This window comes from Cuculus canorus, chromosome 12 (assembly GCF_017976375.1).
Source record: "Cuculus canorus isolate bCucCan1 chromosome 12, bCucCan1.pri, whole genome shotgun sequence".
In the NCBI taxonomy this organism is placed as follows: domain Eukaryota; kingdom Metazoa; phylum Chordata; class Aves; order Cuculiformes; family Cuculidae; genus Cuculus; species Cuculus canorus.
In genome coordinates, this window is record NC_071412.1 from 1,151,824 (window position 1) to 1,164,567 (window position 12,744).

The 12,744-nt window shown below is 39.5% G+C and overlaps 1 protein-coding gene across 3 annotated transcripts in view; it reads right to left on the bottom strand.

Annotated features, from left to right (window-relative positions):
- Window positions 1-12,744, bottom strand: part of LIPC (lipase C, hepatic type) — a 74,699-nt gene that overhangs the window by 19,704 nt on the left and 42,251 nt on the right. For 2 of the 3 annotated variants that reach the window (XM_054077160.1, XM_054077158.1), the window contains exon 3: window positions 14-201. In XM_054077160.1, the coding sequence (XP_053933135.1) occupies window positions 14-201 (188 nt within the window). The remainder of the gene's footprint in view (window positions 1-13; window positions 202-12,744) is intronic. The other variant, XM_054077159.1, reaches the window with a different exon arrangement.

Genomic DNA, 12,744 nt, shown 5'->3' on the forward strand with positions numbered 1-12,744 from the left:
AATGAGTTCATACCGACCAGCCATGGACAATCATCACCAGAGGAAGCGAGGCATTGAAACTGCATTTTTCAAGAGTCTCCAACTGATTTAAAAAAATCTGACAGCCTTCTTCAGTTGTGTCGGTATAGAGCTGAAATTTGGTTTCTAAGTTTTGCTGATCTTTCTTGGTTCTAGTGCGCTGACTTGGTGATCCCAGGGCTTCTGAAAGAAGATTCATAACAGTAATCACTATAGGATGGAATCTAAAACCTGAAGAAGTTACTGGCAAGACACAGTTCGTAAAACAAAGTAAACTGGTAAGATTTAAACTCTAGCTGTGTATAATTGTCACCTGCTCCAGGTGGGCCTGAGCTGGGTCAGCAAAGCGGTCTCTTTCAAAGAATACGTAGTTTAGAGGTGCCTCTGAGTCCATCTGTTTGAATAACAATTACACAGGAAATACTGATCTCACTGCTACAGGACCTTGTGGAATGTGTAAGTATGAGCTTAGAAGGAAAAATGGGAATATAGGGAAATTGCTGAAAAATGGAGTAAAATAAAGCAGAAGCTTACAAAAAGCACACTGTGATATGCAAGCTTGGTGTTTCTTTATAATAAGGCTTCAAACTGTTTTATTTAACTGAAAATAATCTGTATAATAAATTATTCCTTAAGCTAAAACATATGGGGATTAGTAGAAGAAAAGTTAGAATGTGTTGAACTAGATAAATGAGAGGTTACAGTTCTTTGTGCTGGAAAAGAAGCTTAGAGTGGAGAGAGTTTACTAATGGAGCTCCTTCGGGGCTGCTGGGGACTTGGCTGATCTTCCTTTAATATTTTCATTAAAGGTGCAGGCAGGAAAGGTACAAACCTGGCAAAATTTAGGAGGCACTTGCTAATACTGAAGAAACCAAAATGTTAAATGCTACCTTGAAAATAAAGCTACAGAAACAGGTAGAAATCTCGTGCTACGAAGTGCAAGGTCGTAGAGATGATAGGAATTTCTCTATAAAAGGGGCTCATAAATTGGAAGTGACACAAGGGTAAAAAGACTTGACTGCAGTCATCAATAACAAAACTATGAGTCACTGCTGTGATTTGGCTGTGAGAAAGGAAAATATAATTCCAAGATGCATCAAGGAAGATGGCTTTGGTAGGAGGAAAGAATATTCGTGCCAGTAAGTTAAGGCGCTTGTTAACCACCTTGGGAACAGTGTGTGTTGCTCATGTTACCAACTTCAGGTGATACCAATTCAAACTGCAACAGGTGCTCAGCAGCACCACTACAATGGTCAGGAAGGAGGCGTTTGTTTTAATTAAATCTAACAAATCATGAGATATTCTCAAAGGAGCAAATCAAATATTCACTAAGAAAGAGGTTTAAATGTTCTGTGTTGCGTCAGAACTCGCAGTAGTTACATTTTAGTTATTTTCCTTGTATAAAAGTTCTTTGGTGTAACGTTATTATTAGAAATACTGTATTGTATTTTATCTTCTAAGTTGGCACATATAATTTTTCTTTAGTACCTCACAACTCTTCTGTCTGTAGATGTTTTTAAAAACCATCTAAAATGATAGTGTATTAATTTCTGTATTATATCTACAAATTTATCCTATCGTTCTACGACTTTTTTGGCCTGATAAGATTTTGATAATTTACAAAGAACTTCTGATACATTTGCAGATAAGCCTTTGTTCTCCAAGTGTACTTAGTGGTAGGAAAGTCCCATTTTTATTTATTTGCAGAAGTGGCATCTTCCAATGCACAGTACAAAGAACCCTGAGGTGAAAGCTTGCCGAGTTTAGACCAGACTGTATTTTTGCCACACGTCAGTTTTGTTACAAACTTTATTTAGGGTTTTATTTTAGCAGAATGATAAGATGCGATGCAAACAGCGTATTTTACTTGGTTAAGAGAATGGCAGTTCAAGAACATTCTCAATCTGACCTGCAGTGGATGAGCGCTGTTTGCTATTTGTCGCTAATTATTGTGCGTTCCAAGTAACTCCGGGCAATGTTACATTTCACAGCTAGGAAACATTATTGTAGAAAGTTGTTCAGCCTTTTATAAGAGCTGCAATTTAAAAAGCTTCAAGGTTAGTGAAGTTTTGGTTGTCAACATATTCTTAGCCTCAGTGTCCCACATTTTTCTTTAATGGCACTTTTGAACGTGATAACAACCTAAAATTAAATCTGATCATTTCTCTGTTACAGTGTCTACGTAAGAGCATTTCTGTTGCATTTTTCTGCTGTAGGAGGACTCAGTTTTTTAAGAATTAATGAGAAAGTGTATCTAGATAAAGAAGTGAAAATGTTTTTATGATGTTGGTAATCTCAACCTTTGGTTTATTCAGGCTTTGGTGAGTAGTCTCTACACAAAGATAAGTATTGTCTTTAATTTTTAGCTTGAAAAGGAAAACAAAAAAAAAAAGTAACTTGTGCCTGTTCCGCTGTAGACATCCTTTCTTTGTTTTATGCCTTGTTTTCATTTTCTTTTTGCTTTCTCAGTGTTAGTGCAACACAAAGGCTTTTTGTCAATCTCCATATTGTTTATACATACTACAGAAAACCGGGCCAATAAATAGCTGATTTCTTTATGCATTGACTGCAAAAGCACTCTTGGTGCTTTGATGGGTGAGCTTTTGCCAGTAAGTCTCAGAGAGGGAATTATAGATATAGTTTGAACTTCTACGTGACTGCCAAAAGTTAAAAGCTACAATACAATTCAGCAGACAAACCAAAAGACACTTAGATTTGACCTCAAATATTTGTGTTTTCTTAATTAAAAGTAAAAACCTAGAGTGATTCCCAGCTGAACAAAATATATTTTTTTAATTGTTTTGTTTGTTTTAATTAAAAATTAAGAAAGGAAGAACACCTACATAGCTGGAAGTAGTTCTAAGAGCCATTTGAATGCAATGCACATCAGGATGTGCAAGATAAGGCTCACTATTAGCATTTCATTATTATTCACGTTATTAGTGTTTCTTGTTTTAGGAGATGCCCATCCTGCTTCTAATAATGCAAGCTCCAAACTAGGATAAAAGTAGCATATGAAGAATAATGAGAAAGCTGGTAAATAGGAAGTCATTTTTATTTCTGTAAAGAGAGAGCTTGCAAATACTAATAATAATGATAATTCCATATGAGTAAACTTATGGATTATTTGATTTTTTACCTGTAGAAGCAGGTAAATCCAGGAGACTGACTTGGATTGAATCACCCCAAAAGATGAGAAGGCATAGGGTTTTCTTAACTGTGGAATTTTAGGAGTCTTGTCTGAAATTTACAGCTGTGATGGCAATGCTTTAAGACTTACAAATAATAAAAACTTTATTCAAAACTAGAAAAAGGTCTGGACAACGGCCAGTGTTTGAAACAATGAAATATCATATACTTTTGGGGGGAGGGGGAGATCCAGAATCTATATATATTTCTTTCTATATAATGTGTGATTTGGCATAAAACCACAACTACAAAATATCCGCATCACACCACAAAATTTGCCTAAAGGTGTGTCAGGAGTGAGGACAAAGTATGGTAGGACTCTATAATGATAAGAGCAAAATTTTGATATTTACCAAGTTGTACATTTTAAATTCGTTTTATGGTACAGCATAAAAACCTTTTATTAAAATTGGTGTTCCCGATTAAGGACAGTAGCTTTTCTGACTAAGAAAAATGATGTTGACCATCCTTCTTTCTGTCATGGAACTCAACAGGATGGATTTCTCAATAAGGTCTTACTGAAGAGGGTCAAAGAGGATCTTTCAGTGGCACTCACCTAATCCACAGGCAATTGAAAAATGAATTAAATAAACCTGAATGGAAGCTGAACTTTGGGCTGTTACGGGTACTCGGAAATCACCCATGTAAGCACGCATCCACTCTCTGTACCTAGGCCCAACATATTTTTTCTGGTTGCCTTCTGACTCTCGCTCCAGCCTCCCTTCATGTTCATGAGTGGATTTGTCTGAGCCTTAATAAATCTCCTGTATCTTTTGGGTGGCTTTTACTACTTTTCCTAAGTAGAAGTGTTTCCAAAAGATTGCTTAGGTATTGTGATGTAATTTTAGTGTGACCAATATCCAACAAAATGAATAAACAAATGACAGAACTGTTGTGATTCCTGGAATTAGAGAATTCTGTTGTGAAATTAAGCAGAGGTGATAACGTGCTAATGACTTTGTTTGGCCCCTGGAAAATGGAATGTATAACAAATCCCTTTATTTCCAGTAGCCAGATGGGTTTTTCATCACTTAAAAGTTGAGCTAATGACATGGAAGCACTGAGAGGCCTCAGTGTGGCAAATGTTTCACTTAGAGCCATTCTTACGAGAAGTATAGTTCGTGTTGGGTATGGAAAATCCTCTTCACCTAATCCCTTTGACTCTGTTTAGCAGTGCCCATCATAACCTCTGGACCATGTACTGTCCAGGGAAAGCTATTTGCAACTGACACAAAATGAAACAAAGAAATAATAAACTATCAGAACAAACGTGGTAAAGGTCTCCTAAATCTGAAAGTCCAGCAAAATTTAAACAATAGTGTAAAACATAAATAAATGATATGTTTCAGGTGCTCTGTGTTTACCTAAGCTTTTTATATCTATTTGGGCGAAATGTCTTCTACAATAGCTGACACAAAACTGCTATTTAAAAATGTATCCAATCTAAAGATTATGTGTAAAGATTGAAAACATGAGATTAGCATTTGTTTGCTTTTATATTACCGATTTACAGCAGTATCTTGAAGCTGGTATGGTCCGTTCTCTATTTTGTTGAATTAGTAGTTAAGGTACTCGCGTATAAGTTTATTGTTTCTATCAGTTCAAGGCTTTTGAATGCTGTTAAATAATTGTTGAAAATTCTACCTCTTGTCGTTCCTAGGTGAGAACTCCAAAACAAGTGTTTTTTGGGGGGAAATCTAGGTCTTTCTGGTTGCACCAGAGTCCCAGGCCAAGATAAGACAGTAAATAAGATCTCTTGGTTTGTTGGTAGTTACCATTGTGCTTAAATTTTTTATGTCCTAATGTATTTCCTCTGTATTTTCACTCTTCTTAACTTGCTCACCTTGCCAAATGAGAAGTAGATATCACTCACAAAAGAATAAATGAAAAAATAGTAAGCAAGAAAAATGCGTAGCAACTGGATTGAAAATGATGAGGTCTGTCTAGCAAGAGGCCTTTGGGAAAAGCTTCCCTTTTTGTTCAAGTTTAAATGAATGAGCAGGTGATACTTTATTTAGCGTCCGATGCTCTGTCTGAAAAACATCTTATTTTTCTGAGCTGTCATTTCTTCCTGCCTTATATGCATACAAGCCAAAGATAAGTCAATGAACTTGCTATGAACATAGTACCTTAACAGCCCTAAAGGGAGAGGAGAGGCCGTTAACCATCACTGCTAACTCTCTGTTAAGGTACTTTTAACCCTCTTTTGAAGAGTCTGTCAAGAGGAGATCATATAAAACCATGCCATTCATATTGACCTCCCTGTGTTGCTTCGTGGCTTTCAAATCATCCAGATAATGCTACTTGCAGGTGGCCTTAGTGACTCTTGGAACTGGAAGATGCGTTTAGAAAGAGGCTAATATAAGAATTCATTGTAGCTGGTACCCTGTGCTCGTTGGCGAGGCAATGATTCTAGCAGAGGAAGGGCTGCATACCAGTGCCTGTTCAAAAGTTAGCTCTTAGTTATGGGAGATGATTCTGTTTCTGATTCTTCACCATTAAAGTGCAGAGGATCCTTTCTTTCATTTCTTCGAAAGTCAGAGCCATCCAATGTTTACCAAAAGTCAAATTTCTAATTGTTTTACTAAACCATGATTAACAATGGGAAATCACTTTTTTAATGGGGTCTAAATACAGCCGATCTTTCCTAAATTCATTGCTATCAGGCACTGCTATCAAGGTTTGAAGCACTGTGGAAAAACAGTGGTCTAAGATAATCCATAAAAACTTATCCCCTAAGTGAACAAAGGGAAGGTTGTTCTGTTCTGCTCTCCTTGGAGCTCCCAGGTCTGTGTTCTTTATTAACCTGAGCTATTTGCGAAAGGGATGAGGAACCTGGGAACCTGTTTGCAGATGTGATTAGCAACTACTACGAGCTGTCAGCAGAGATCCGTATCCCTATTGTTTTCTGGTTACTTCGATTCAGAATTAATTTCTTGATGTAGGGAATTGAAGAAAGCAGAGAATGTCATGTCTTGTTCAGTAATAGGAGAACCGTGATTTTGAACAAGTTAATAACGTGTTACTAAGGAGTTTGGACTTAGATGATATTTGTCCCTCTCTTTTTTAAAAATTAGAATGCCTTCCTAAGGAAAAGTAATTTTAAAAAATAGACAGCATTGAATTCCTGATGTATAAAGAACTGTAAAATATATTCAGAGTATCCAGCACAGATCTTTGTTCAGTACATTGTGTTTGCATGGTGGCATAAGACCTAAAGGAGTGCATCATACTTTCTGAAGTCGCATATATCAAAATAAATGATAAAAGAACTTTGTCTGTTCCTTTTAAATTATCTACTTGTGTTTCCTCTGCTGCTGTTTATATGAAATTGCCTCTCTTGAAAGCATTTGGGCAGGTGGTAGAGGCAGACAGGAACAGTTTTGGTTCCTCAGAGTGCCTTAAATTTGAGATTTTAGGGACTTGGAGAATAAAATAAGAACATCAAAACGAAAGTCTTGCTAAAAAGCCTTGGAAAAGATGATAAATAATATCACATATTCACTTCTGCTTGCTGCTGTGTGTCTCAGCTATTCAGAGACATCTTATGTCACCTACGAATCAATTAATGCATTTATATTTAATGGCTTCAAAAGAGGGAGAAGTAAATGCAGTGTAACTTGTCCCTTAAGAGACAAACTAGTAAGTTATTCTTTTGCTTTCCTCTAAATTATCTGTTTGTTATTTACATGTGTTAGAGTACGTATTTGTATTCCTCTTCTTGCTAAATTTGTGTTTCTGTCATTGATTTTGGACACTGGGTCGCCTCAAAATTCTACAGAGAATCGACTCTCTTTGATTTTTGTGCCCTACTCTTTTAATCTTTTCCCTATAAAGCCCTTCTTTATTATGTGAAACTTCAAAACTTATTTTTTGCATCTCCTTTATTTAGCATCAAGTATTGAAGTGAGGATAGAACAGAAGGCGAAGGAATAACACCCACCCTTCAAACTGTTAACTGTACCTTTTGTCTTTTTATATTAGGTGGAAACTTCAGTGAAGAATGCTGATTTTCAAAAGCTCTTTTGTTGTCTGATAAAGTTAGGTAAAAAACTTTTCCCTTCATTGTGACTTAATTTAGAAAGAGCAGTGAGTTCTCCATTACAAATGTGAGTTTGAGTAAAATAATCAATAAGCTTGTGAGACTGTTGTTGCAAAGAACAGGGAAACCTGTGCACTGAGAAAGCTTCAGTGCCTTTTGTTTAGAACTCTGGGTCCTGGGCTGATGGCCCTGCAGGGCAATGCATCCAAATCTCTTCAAAAGGGCACAGAAGGAGGCACCAAGCACACCACAACTGAACAACTTGGGTTATTTACAGGATAACAAACACATCGTCCTCCTAGTTTCCTTTTCTAAAGTAAACTACACCGGAAGGATGGGTTGTCATCCAGAGAGACCTGGATAGGCTGGAGAAGTGGGGCTATGAGAACCTGTGAGGTTCAACAAGGCCAAATGCAAGGTCCTACATCTGGGCTGGGGCAATCTGCAGTTTCAGTACATGATGGAGGATGATGTGATAGAGAGCAGCCCTGCGGAGAAGGACTTGGGGGTGGAGGTCGATAGAAGCTCGACATCAACTGGCAGTGTGCGCTTGCAGCCCAGAAGGCCAATCATGTCCTGAGCTGCATCCAAAGCAGCATGGCCAGCAGGGTGAGAGAGGGGATTCTGCCTCTCTGTTCCTCTCTTGTGAGACCTCGTCTGGAGTATTGTGTCCAGTTCTAGAACCCTCAACATAAGGGTATGGAACTGTTGGAACGGGTCCAGAGGAGGCTACAAGGATGATCAGAGGGCTGGAGCACCTCCCATATGAGGACAGGCTGAGAGAGTTGGGGTTGTTCAGCCTGGAGAAGAGAAGGCTCTGAGGAGACCTTATAGTGATCTTCCAGTGCCTGAAGGGGCTACAGGAAAGTTGGGGAGGGACTGTTCACAAAAGCACGGAGTAATAAGACGAGGGGCAATGGGTATAAACTGGAGAGGGGCAGATTTAGACTAGGCATAAGGAGGAATTTGTTCACAATGAGGGTGGGGAGGCCCTGGCCCAGGCTGCCCAGGGAAGCTGTGGCTGCCCCATCCCTGGAGGTGTTCCAGGCCAGGTTGGATGGGGCCTTGGGCAGCCTGAGCCAGTGGGAGGTGTCCCTGCCTATGGCAGGGGGGTTGGAACTGGATAATCTTTAATGTCCCTTCCAACCCAAACTATTCTATGATTTTATGATTCTATAATACTTAGAAATATGAATAATTAAGTGCTACTTGTGCAATGCATAATTGTAAATTGAAATTAGTACTCCAATGGTTTAATCTGACCTAATCTGCCTTCCACAAGCAAAAATACTGGAAGATCATCACAGCATGTCTTTCCAGGAATGCTTTGGATCAGCATTTAATTTAGATCTTGAATTGTTACTGTAAATTAATATTAACTATCATCTCTGTTACCTAACCAAAACTTTCATACTTTCAAGTAAGTTTTAAAAGCGACTAAATGTTGGAAATCATATTTTCACCCTTAATGAAAATGCATCTTTTCTAATATATGCAGGACTAAATTTCTTTTTGGCCAGGGTTTCTACCAAGGTATTCAGATACCTTATTTGGAGTGGAGATTTCGTTTTTCTTCTTATAAAAAGTGAAAAAAATAGTCACACAATGTCTGGATGAAATACATTTATTTGTGTGATTTTAACAGGCAGAGGAAGGAGCAAATGAGTAGTGTCAAATGTGAACCATAGAATCATAGAGTAGTTTTGTTTGGAAGAGACCTTAAAGATCATCTAGTTCCCCTGCAATGGGCAGAGGCACATCCCACTAGATCAGGTAGATTAGAACTACGATAAAAGACAACTAAGAGTATTACGGTATAGAGGTCTATAAAATCATGAATGGCATGGAGAAAATAGATGATCGCTTGTATGTGTCTCCCAGTACAAGAAAAAAGGATTATGTTGCTAGCAAAATATTTTGATAGTGAAAGTTGATGAAATGATTCTCCTCGAGACACATAGTTAATCTGTGGCATTCCTTACTGGGCATGATGTGGGCATTAAGCATTTCTATAAGGTTAGTTGGAAACCGGAAGGATCTGTGTAAGAGAAATCCACACATAGACACCTCCACTTACTCGGGCGATCTCTGAACTGAAAATGGTTGATGACGGGGACAGTACGTGGGGGAAGTGTTAAATGTATACGTAACTTCCCCTGCTGAGGATGCGTCTGCTTTTGGCCACTACTACAGCTGGTTGAACCAGAGGGACCTTGGGTTTCATCCAGTACAACCACTCTTACGTTTGATGTAGAGCTACCCAGCATTACTTTTGACTCAGATTTTGGCTGGTTTACGAAACAGAAACAACCCGTGAAAAATAACAGATTTTGGAAAATATTTCAGTTGAAAACTCGTTTTGTTCCCCCTTGACATCCAAGTCATCTGCACTAACATTTGCTGTTGTTCAAAAATATTACTTGTCTGGAAAGATTTGATAACTTTTAGTAATTAAAAAAATAATGTTGAATTGATCAACAACATCTTTAGGCTAATTTATCTTGGAACATTAGGAGCTTTTACTTGCAATTTTTTTGCTGTTGAATTTTTGGATTATTACCTAGTTTGGGCTGGAAAAATGTTTTTGGGATGTGCAAATATTTTCCTGTTCAGCTTTAGTAAAACGTTAAGTCAGCTTTTACTCTGGAAGAGGTTGACAAAAGCTCAGCAGGAGATATAGATCAAAGGATTCAAAACTGTATGCGTACTTGCTTACAACATCATGATTCAGAGCATTGTTTTCTTCAATTTTATTTCTAAGGAAGCAGGAGAAAACCCCTACTTATGCGCGTCCCTCAGAGCCATATCACATATACTGATATTATCTTGACAGGTATAAATTTTGATTAAAAAAAAAGTCTTGCAAAAGGTAAGACAGTTTTGGAGCTGTATTTTAGGATAGCTGTGCTGGAAGTGGGAGTTCATTTTCTTCCTGTGGCTTTACTTTTTTTTTTGCTGTGTGATCCTGCACTGAAATCACCTGCCTGGTGCCAACTTGCTATGTGAGAAACTCAGCGTAACTTCTGGATCGTAGCATTCCGTAGGATGAAGAAAACCGAAACATGTGCAGCAAGAATGTTTGTTTGAAGCTCAGAAAAAAAAATTACAGGGAATTTACAGAACGAGAAGAGAGAAACCTTAGAATCTTCAGAATATTAGCAGAGGAAGGCATTACTGAGTGCAACTCACTCACTGGACCACGGGACAACCCTTCAGGCCAGACTGCTGCGTAATCACTGTATTCCCTGGAAGGCAGAGCTGAGCTGGTAGGTGGTGGGTGTAGGTGCAGGAGTAGTATTTATTTGCAGAGCCAGCCTTGTCTGTGTGGGGAAGTTAGTGAATTGTAGGTTTAATTATGGATTTTTGGTTCTAGCTATTCTCTCAAACTCCTTTTGTGAATATTTACGCCTGGCACCATTCTCATACTTGGCAAAAGACTGCCTTAGAGTTTGCAGAAAGGCGGTGGGACATGAAGAGGTCGATGGTGCACGGAAGACGATTGAGTTGTAGTGGAAAGGAAGGAAAGAAAAAGAGAGAACGGAAAAAAATTTGAATTTGAATGAGTTTCAGCCTTAGGAGTCTAGTACCAATTACTAAGAGATGAGACAGCTCTCCAGCACCAGGCAGCCTGTTGATTAAGTGGGGGAATCGGCCTGCCTTGAGTATGATTAAATCCCATTCTACCAAAGTGGCTGTTATTCAATTCAAGGAATAGGACCAAGTGTCCAAAGGTCTCAGTCAGAGTGGTGATTTGCCAACCGATTCCTTAAAACTTTCATACTCCCAAGAAATCTGTATTTTAGAGGAAATAATTGGGAAAATTATTAACAATATGTTCTTGGGAACTATATTTTTCTTTATCTGCCTTCTCCCTTTGTTTTTTTTTCTCTTTTCTGTTTCCTCTCAGATATGGTCCTGCTTTTTTCCACTGTGTCCTTTTTTAATTTTTTTAATAGAGTTGTTTTATTTTTTACTCTTTTGTCTTAAAGCCTTAGTTAAACCAAAATAGCTGAGGGGAAATCCCGGTTTTGCAGTGCCTGTGCACTGTTTGCTTTGACAACCACTAGGTTCAGCTAAGCAAGAGTTTGATGGTTTTGCTGATACGGTATCAAAAGGCTTCGATCGTTTTAAGTGCAGCCTGAATTTCTCCAAACTCATCTTTTAAAGGATGCTTGTAGTTATTTCTACTGAAACCTCTGCAGTGCACACTGTTTACAAAGGTTACGTCCATGCAATTACATATAGAAATGAGATTTCTTATCAAACACTATTTAATTTGTTTTATTAGACTCTTTTAAGAGGAAAGGGAATTTACTGTGGATGTATTTTCAAGCAGATTCAGTGTATAGAACCAGTGTTGGAGTTTCTGTTATTGCTGTCATACAATTTTTATTATGACTTTCCTTGTATAGGTGAACCAAGTCCATATTATTATAAAATTGCTATTGCTAGAATCATAGAATCACCAGGTTGGAAAAGACCTCTTGGATCATTGAGTCCAACCATTCCTATCTGCCACTAAACCATGTCCCTGAGCACCTCGTCTACCCATCTTTTAAACCTCTCCAGGGGTGGGGACTCCACCACCTCCCTGGGCAGCCTCTGCCACGGCCCAAAGACCCTTTCTGGGAAAAATTTTTTCTTGATGTCCAGCCTGACCCTCCCCTGGCAGAGCTTGAGGCCATTCCCCCTTGTCCTGTCCCCTGTCACTTGGGAGAAGAGCCCAGCTCCCTCCTCTCCACAACCTCCTTTCAGGCAGTTGTAGAGAGCAATAAAGTCTCCCCTCAGCCTCCTCTTCTCCAGGCTAAACACCCCCAGCTCTCTCAGCCGCTCCTCGTAACCCTTGTTCTCCAGCCCCTCACCAGCTTTGTTGCTCTTCTCTGGACACGCTCCAGAGCCTCAACATCCTTCTTGTAGCGAGGGGCCTGGAACTGAACACAGGATTCGAGGTGCGGCCTCTCCAGTGCCGAGTACAGGGGCAGAATCACCTCTCTGCTCCTGCTGGCCACACCGTTTCTGATCCAAGCCAAGATGCCATTGGCCTTCTTGGCCACCTGCGCACACTGCTGGCTCATGTTCTGTCGCTGTCAATCAACACCCCCAGGTCCTTCTCTTCCGTGCAGCTTTCCAGCCATTCTTCCCCCATTCTGTAGCACTGCATAGGGTTGTTGTGCCCCAAGTGCAGGACCCAGCATTTGGCCTTGTTGACCCTCATGCCATTGGTCTCAGCCCAGCAGTCCAGCCTGTTCAGATCCCTTTGGAGCCTCCCTACCCTCCAGCAGATCCACACTTCCACCCAGTTTAGTGTCATCCGCAAACTTGCTGAGGGTGCACTCGATCCCCTCATCCAGGTCATTGATAAAGACATTGAACAGGGCTGGACCCAGCACCGAGCCCTGAGGAACCCCACTTGTGACTGGCCTCCAGCTGGAGTTAACTCCATTGACCACCATTCTCTGGGCTTGGCCATCTGACCAGTTTTCCACCCAGGAGAG